The sequence below is a fragment of the Dendrobates tinctorius genome, unplaced genomic scaffold (genome assembly GCF_039654945.1).
Source record: "Dendrobates tinctorius isolate UK_male_01 unplaced genomic scaffold, ASM3965494v1 ptg000011l, whole genome shotgun sequence".
NCBI classification, from domain to species: domain Eukaryota; kingdom Metazoa; phylum Chordata; class Amphibia; order Anura; family Dendrobatidae; genus Dendrobates; species Dendrobates tinctorius.
The window spans coordinates 74,824,182-74,833,103 of record NW_027361679.1 but is presented as its reverse complement, the minus strand read 5'-3'; the positions used below and the strand labels follow the sequence as shown (position 1 = coordinate 74,833,103).

General features: G+C 47.6%; 1 protein-coding gene across 1 annotated transcript; it reads left to right on the top strand.

Moving 5' to 3' along the window:
• The first annotated feature begins 1,474 nt into the window (after positions 1-1,474).
• On the top strand, positions 1,475-6,525 carry LOC141100089 (uncharacterized). The gene is made up of 2 exons (XM_073588301.1): positions 1,475-2,232; positions 4,940-6,525. Exons 1-2 carry the CDS (start codon positions 1,977-1,979, stop codon positions 5,851-5,853), a joined length of 1,170 nt encoding a protein of 389 aa, XP_073444402.1. The 5' UTR covers positions 1,475-1,976; the 3' UTR covers positions 5,854-6,525.
• Positions 6,526-8,922: the final 2,397 nt, after the last annotated feature.

The following is an 8,922-nucleotide window of genomic DNA, read 5'->3' as shown; positions in this document are numbered from 1 at the left end:
GAAGAAGGATACTTATATTATAAAGTTTTCGGGAATATTAGGAATAATTAAGGTATATAAAAGAATTGTCCAGCTGAAAAAAGTGTATGGCCGGGGTCACACGAGTGATGATTCTCTCATGTGAGAGAATCAGCTTAATTATGCTACTGACACTCAGCTCAAACTCTCATCCAAGTGTCATCTGATTCTCTTGCATGAGATAATCAGAGCACATTGAGAAGACAGGGAACTTAATTTCTCCATCTTCTCCATTGTCTGAGGTCGTGGATTCAGACTGCACTCAGCTGACAGCTGCACGGCGTGCTGCAGATTATTTTTCCACAGACGAATTCGGTCTGTAGAAAAAATCACAGATCTGCGATGCCCCAAAGTATAACACTGTGCTGAGTGTTATGCAATAAAACATCACATAGCACTCAGCCGTGTTATACGCTTGTGTGAGCGAGGACTGAGACCCTTCATTTCCCCTGCAGATCTTCTCATCAGCCTCTCATGCTGGAGTCCGGCCTCAGTTACTTTTCTGTAATACTGTGGAATTTTTGCATACTTTTAGGGTGTGTGCACTTGTTGCGGATTCTGCTGCGGATTTTTCCACACAAATTTCACTGAATCCGCCAGTAAAATGACCTGCGTTTTACCTGAGAATTTTCTGCAGATTTTGTGCAGATTTCTACAGCGTTTTTACACTTTTCGATTCCTATAATAAAAGAGGTGTAAAAATGCTGTGGATCCGCACAAATAATTGACATGCTGCAGATTTAAAGCCGCAACATGTGCACAACAGTTTTGGTTTTAGATAGTCTTTTGGGCTATGCGCACACGTAGTGAAACATGCTGCGGATTTTTCTGTGCGGATTTGGAAAAATCCACAGGTCAAAAGACCTGCGGTTTACCTGCGGATTAGCCCTGCGGTTTCACACCTCACAATGGAGAAGGTGTGAAACCGCTGCGGATTCCGCACAAAGAATTGACATGCTGCGGATTGTAATCCACGGAAAAATCCACAGTATGTGCACTGCGTTTTTCATTCTCCATTGAAAACAATGGTACTGTACACCGCAGCTTAGCTGCTGTTCCACAGAGCCAAAACCCCTGCGGATCCGCAGCAGAATCCGCAACATGTGCACATGGCCTAAGGGTACAACGCAGCAGAATCTGCAATGTGTGCATATACCCTAACATATACTGTGTTTGTGATTTTATATATATATATATAGTGTGTGGTTGTGTTACATAACATCTCTGGGAGATGCTATAAATCCTGATGAGCAGTGTCCTGGCCCCCTGTCCCCTCCAGAGAAGGATAAGGCTGTTGTGCCCCCTCTGCCCCTGACAGGACACCACAGCTCCATTCTGAAGACTGAAGTTTTTTTTACATAAGTTTGGAGAGTAAATGCAGGGAATCCTAAGAGGGGGCTGCTGTCCTGTCAGGGGGCAGGCTGTGCTCAGCGGTCTTATGCTTCTCTGTAGGAGGTGAGGGGGCACTCAGCTCTGCTGTTATCTTGGTCTATAGCTGATACAGGCAGGGGTCAGACTCAGGACATCGCAGCGTCCTTCCTTGGTGAGTGGCTGCTGTGCTGATAGTGTGGCTGACGCTGTCACTGAGCACACAGCCCACTCACTGAGGATCCATCTGCTACAGGGACTGGACTAGATCCTGGCAAGACACTGGCCATACAACACAGGCTCAGACACTCACCGGGGGACTGAGGGCTGCACTGCTGCTCAGTGACTCACTCCAGACTGTGTGGCGGAAGAATACTATATCTGCACTGCACTAAGCCCGTGCTCAGCCAGGATTGGATGCTGGAAAGTCCCGCCCTCCTGTTGCTCAGCACTGGCTGCCTCTCCCAGCTGTCTGTCACAGTGACTCCTGCTTCCTCCTCACACTCAGCGCTCCGGTTTATGAAAATTCTGAGCGTGGGGCCCCTCCAGCTCCCGGGGCCCCTTACACCAGTAAGGCTAGTAATACCCTGATGGCGGCCCTGACCAGGGCAAGGACAACACAGGAGACACCACAACAGATTCTCACAGATGTCGTTTCAGGAGCCCATTCTAATGTTGCAGCACTTCTCCCAAGGAAAGCATCACTGAAGAGGACAATACGATTAGCAAGGCAACTTGGCAATATCCCAAGGTTACCTCAAACCCTTGATCAACTTGTTATCCCCCTCGAGTTCCAGGAGATCAGTATTGATGGTGTCCAGCAGCAGTTCCTTCTGCATGACTCTGGTAAGCTACTTAACCATTTAACATTGTATTAAAACAATTCCATTATGCATAATTATTGCAAAGTTTATTTTGCACAAATTTGAAAAATGCTACACTATAAGGTGCTGATATAAAATACTATGTGATTTTTGCCTTCAAGGGAAACTTTGAGGGTAATATAATGTAGTGAGGCCTACTGATTCCAACTAGTGTTGGCCGATCACTGGAAAGATAGGATCAGATCGGGCTGATCATACCGAAAGATTGGAATTAATTCAGATCCAATCTCCAGAGCTAGATGTAGATATATATATATATATATATATATATATATGCACACTGTACGCCCGAACAGTGTGTGTGTATATATATGCATATATGTGGGTGGGTGAAGGTGGTCTGGCACTTTTGGAACTTTGAAATGCAATAAAGGATTTGTATAGGACTTCAGGAGCGCGGAGGTCTTTCTTCATGGATGCATGTTAAGTACGGGCGGAAGCCAACCCCTGCTCTAGCAGCACACTGAGTCCTCAGCAACAATCTCAGTTGAGCCACTCTTCTTCCAGCTTTCTTGCATATATATAATGGCCCCAAGCTGCGCTGTTAAAAAATAAACAAACCCAGTTATTCAACTCTCTCTCCGGTGTCCAGCGCTGTCTCCGGCGGTGCAGGGAATTCCGAAATCCCAATGCTATGCATTCTGGGTTGTGCATCACCACCTCTGCACATGTGCCGGGCTGTTCTGTGACGTGATGTGGTGCTTTCCCAGGACCGTCTAGTGAGCGGTCCTGGGATCACTCTCCACTGTAGTTATAGTACGGCAGGCACAGAGGCGGCGATGCGCCGCCTGGATTTCGGGATTCCCTGCACTGCTGGGCTAGGAGCCGGAGCCAGTACTGGACACTGGAGAAAGAGGTGAGTAACTGGGTTTGTTTATTTTTTAACAGCGCAGCCTGGAGCCATTTACTAAAGCTAAATATGCACACACGCTGTACACCTGTATAGTGTGTGTGTGTATATATATATATATATATGCGCACACTGTTCGGGAGTGTATGCCCGGACAGTATTTGCAGATTACGGAGGATTCCGATTTCTAATTCAGATCATCATCATGATCTGGCTACAAATCGGATCGTAATTTAAAATAACGATCAGCCTGAAAATCGTAATAAATTACGATCTTCAGTGATCGGACCGGCCAACACTAATTCCAAATATGCAGCATTGTACTGGCCATACCTGTCCAGGATGCTGCCCCGGAGTTCAGCCTCGCCTGTCTGCGGCATGCATGGACTGAACTGCCATCGCCGGCTGATTCCTCGGCTCTCGTAGTTCAGTCCTGCAGATCCGTGGACAGGTCGGGCTGAACTCCGGAGCTCAGGTAAGATACGCCATGATTTGCAGATGCGTTTTGCCTGCTGCTTCCAAGCACTTTTTAAGCACTTTGCAAGCGCTTTGGCAAAACGCTTCTGCAAATAGGGGACGTGGCCAAGCTCTGCTATGGGCGTGGCCATGCCCTGCTATGGCCTAAACCGAGCGTATTTGGCGTGGTTTGCAGGCATTTTTCGGGAGGTTTCCCTCTTGCCCATTCCCATTCCTTCCGGGATCCGCCGGAAAATAGCTTTGAAGCTATTTTCCGGTGGGGCGTTTTCCGGCCCCGGCCGGAATCCGCCCGTAACCCGCACCATAGACATGAAAGGGCGGGTTTCAGGCAGGAAACACAGCACGGAATACGCCTGTAAATCCAGCTTGTCTGGATAAAGCCTAAGGCCTCGTGCCCACTGACGGAAGGGGATTGTGGAGCGGCATGTCCGCAGCGGCTGTAATTGCGGTAGCAATTGGAGATCCCACAGGAATCTATTTATGCCTGCAATTGTGGCCACTATTGTGGTACCCTAATTCTGTATCAAAATCTTCACTTAACTCTATGGATTTAGGTGCAGGTTTTAGTGCAGGATTTCAGCCCCTTGTCTGAATGGCTGGAATTTTGTTTGTATAATGGCAGCATACATTGACATGCTGCACTGCATGTTTTTTTTGTAAACAAAATTTTTTCATCAGCATGTGGATGGGATTTACACATTAATGCTGCATATGACCCCAGCCTAATGGACCATTCAGTTATGCCTTAGGCCAAAAGCACACTGGTGATTTTACTGGCGTTTTTTGCGTCCTGCACAATCCTCTCAATGAGACAGCATAGGCAGCGCGGACGTCACGAACGTCCGCGCTGCCCACCCGACGACTAGCGTGCCCATCCGCCTGAATGGAATGCCCGATTCAGGCGGGCGGACCGCCCAGTCGTTCATTCAGACGTCCAGCCGCACGCCGCGTCTGGATGCGGCTGTCAACTAGACGGCCCGTTCAGCATAGTGGCGATCGGCCGTGCTGAACGGCCGTCTAGTTGAAGGGTCTAAAGGTACCCTAAAAATGTGACCTATTTCAAGTTTGGAAGTAATTTTAATTTTAAACAAAAATATATAATTTTCCACTGGGACAATATATGTTGTAAAAAACTATTGGTTGGCCCCTTCACACTAGATTTTGCTTCAGTTTTTTATTATGAAATCAGAAAATCTGGAGCAAAATGTGAGTATTTAATGTGAGATATGAACAGAGTCTTCTGATTAGGATATTTTTTTTGTGAATTTATCCCAAAACTCTGTCTGCTGCTTGTTACACTTTTTCTGTTATTTCCTCCACTAATACTTTCATTTTAAATTAGGAAATGGACACAGCCGTATGTTGATATTTGGAACAAGAGACAATCTCCATCTACTGGCACACAGTAAAGAGTGGTTTGCTGATGGCATGTTTTTCACTACACCAGCCTTGTTTAAGCAACTTTACACAATCCATGTAGTCCACAGCGGCCTTGTTGTTCCTGTAGTGTACACCTTGCTGACAGACAAGAGCCGTTCTACATACCAGAGGTTGCTGCAAGAGCTGAAGAACTTGCAGCCTGGACTGCAGCCAGACAACCTGATGTTGGATTTTGAACTAGCTGCAATACAGGCATTTGAAAGTGAATTCCCCAACCTTGTGAAGACTGGTTGCTTTTTCCACCTATCACAGTCGGTTTGGCGTAAAGTTCAAAATGAAGGACTCAAGATGCAATACCAAGGTGACCATGAATTTGCCCGTTGGATACGCATGATACCTGCCCTGGCCTTTCTACCACCACAGAATGTTGTGCAATCATTTGAAGAATTGGTGGAAGATCCTGACTTTCCACAAGAAGCAATACCTTTTGCCAACTATTTTGAAGACAGCTATATCGGTCGAATGAATCCCAGAGGACGTCAAGCACCTTTGTTTCCAGTTCAATTCTGGAATGTGTATGAACGAACATTGAATGATCAACAGCGAACAAATAATGATGTCGAAGGATGGCACCGTAGCTTTCGAGAAACATGTGGTACTCTTTTCCAAAATATATACCGGTTCATTAACTGTCTGAAACATCAGCAAGAGCTCCATAGTTTTGAAATTATTCAGATAATAGCAGGAAATCCCATCGCTGCAAGAAACAAAAAGTATGCTGCAATTTCAGCAAGGGTTAAACGTATCGTGCAAGATTTCGATAATAGAAGCTTGATGGATTATCTGAGAGGCATTGCCTACAGCTTTGATTTTTAGTTCATGGTCACATATTGTATGTTTTGAGAGCAGTGTTTTTAGCTGTAAAATAATTCAAGCATTATAACCTGCAATTTGTATTTTCTCTTTTTCTCTAATCCTTCCCCTCTATACCTTTTTATGTTTCTTGTTAAAACAGTTTTGATATATACAGTTAAAGCATAACTCTGCAAAAAACATGTTATGTTATAGTACCTGTGCCCATGATATTCATTTCCAAAGGAGACCTTCCAGCAGCTTCACTTCTGTGTGAAAAGTCTCATCCAAGTTAAAGCTCCATGTGCTGCAGGATTTCAGTGGTTGCTAAGGAGGTTGTTTCTCCTTAGTAGCAGTACTTGTGGATGGATTCTAGAGGGTGTGGCTGCACAGGAGCATGCAGCTAACAATATATTCCCTATGATGTATAAAGGGCTGCTGGTTTACAGCCCTCTGCAAAGCCCCCCCTATGTGTTCCGTCCTGTAATGGCTTTACACAGGCAGGGGGGAGCCCTCCTCTTGTCCAGGACAGAGCACATGAGCGGAGGGTGAAGGGGAGCTTTGCAGAGGGCTGTGAACAAGCAGCCCTGAATGTATCATAGGGAGCCAGGAACCGTTCTGCTCCCAAGGGGGCACGACCTCCTTAGTAACCAATGAAATCCTACTATTTTCCTGTCTGTTTGTAAAATTACTCATCTAGAAAACAAAGTTTGAGAATAAAAAAAAATAATTTGATCAGAATTGGATATCTTAGACTCATATGGTGTATTATTAGTGATAAGCAAACCTGCCAATGTTCAGTTCAGGCAGGTTTTTCCCGGATGCGAAAGATCCAGGAGCAAATTGCTAGAGGCAAAACATCCAGGGATGAACTGCTGGGGGCGAACTGACAGGGGGCGAAACATCCGGGGGTGAAACATCCGGGGGCGAACTGCTGGGGGCGAAACATCCGGGTACGAACTGCTGGGGGCGAACTGCTGGGGGCGAAACATCTGGGGGTGAACTGCTGGAGGCGAACTGCTGGGGGCGAAACATCCGGGGGCGAACTGCTGGGGGCGAAACATCCGGGGGCGAACTGCTGGGGGCGAAACATCCGGGGGTGAACTGCTGGGGGCGAAACATCCGGGTACGAACTGCTGGGGGTAAAACATCCGGGGGTGAACTGCTGGAGGCGAACTGCTGGGGGCGAAACATCCGGGGGCGAACTGTGGGGGCGAAACATCCGGGGGTGAACTGCTGGGGGCGAACTGCTGGGGGCGAAACATCCGGGGGCGAACTGCTGGGGGCGAAACATCCGGGTACGAACTGCTGGGGGCGAACTGCTGGGGGCGAACTGCTGGGGGCGAAACATCCGGGGGCGAACTGCTGAGGGCGAAACATCCGGGGGTGAACTGCTGGGGGCGAACTGCTGGGGGCGAAACATCCGGGGGCGAACTGCGGGGGGCGAAACATCCGGGGGCGAACTGCTGGGGGCGAAACATCCGGGGGCGAACTGCTGGGTGCGAAACATCCGGGGGCGAACTGCTGGGGGCGAAACATCCGGGGGCGAACTGCTGGGGGCGAAACATCCAGGGGCGAACTGCTGGGGGCGAAACATCCGGGGGCGAAACATCCGGGGGCGAAACATCCGGGGGCGAACTGCTGGGGGCGAAACATCCGGGGGCGAACTGCTGGGGGCGAAACATCCGGGGGCGAAACATCCGGGGGCGAAACATCCGGGGGCGAACTGCTGGGGGCGAAACATCCGGGGGCGAAACTTCCGGGGGCGAACTGCTGGGGGCGAAAGGTGCAGGGACGAAATGTGCGGGGGCGAACTGCTGGGGGCGAAATGTGCGGGGTCGAAATGTGCGGGGGCGAAACAACCTGGGGGTGAAATGCTGGGGGCGAAATGTTCGGGGGCGAAGTGTACCTGGGGGCGAACTGCTGGGGGCGAACTTCTGGGGGCGAAATGCTGGGGGCGAACTGCTGGGGGCGAAACTTCCAACTCCCAGAGAAATAATCCCTTGCCGCAGCGTTTCAGAGTCAATCATACCTGGCGGAGATTACACAGCCTGTGCCTGATACATACTGCCCGTGGAACGGTCAGCATGAATCAGCTGTCAGGTTCATATTAATGCATGAATTCACTGCCGCTTCATGGACCCCAATATGTGTCTTTTTGGTATAGTGGAAGCAGTGGAGACTGTGCAGCATAAACTAGGGATGGTGTTGAGGCTATAAGAAAGGACAGTGTGGCAACTATGGTTCATAAGCAGGACAGTGTAGTGTTTATAGCTCCTAATGGGTGACAGTGTAGTGGTTATAGTTTTTAACGAGGGACAGTGTGGTGGTAATAACTTATACTATTGTTCAAAAGTTTAGGGTCACTTAGAAATTTCCTTATTTTTGAAAGAAAAGCAGTTTTTTCTAATGAAGCTAACATTAAATGATTCAGAAATACACTCTATACATTGTTAATGTGGTAAATGACTATTCTAGCTGCAAACGTCTGGTTTACAATGCAATATCTTCATAGGTGTATAGAGGGCCATTTCCAACAACCATCATGCCAGTGTTCTTTTGGTACTTTGTGTTTGCTAACTGTGTAAGAAAGCTAATGGATGGTTAGAATACCCTTGAAAACCCTTGTGCAAGTTTGTTAGCACAGCTGAAAACATTTTGGCTGATTAGAGAAGCTAAAAACCTGACCTTCCTTTGAGCTACTTGAGAATCTGGAGCATTACATTTGTTGGTTCCATTAAACTCTCAAAATGGCAAGAAAAAAAAACTTTCATGTAAAACTCGACTGTCTATTCTTGTTCTTAGAAATGAAGGCTATTCCATGTGGGAAATTGCCAAGAAACTGAAGATTTCCTACAACGGTGTGAATTGCTCCCTTCAGAGGAGAGCACAAACAGGCTCTAACCAGAGTAGTAAGAGAAGTGGGAGGCCCCGATGCACAACTGAGCAACAAAACAAATACAATAGAGTCTGTAGTTTGAGAAATCGATGCCTCACAGGTCCTCAACTGGCATCTTCATTAAATAGTACACACAAAATGCCAGTGTCAATGTCTACAGTGAAGAGGCAACTCCGGGATGCTGGCCTTCAGGG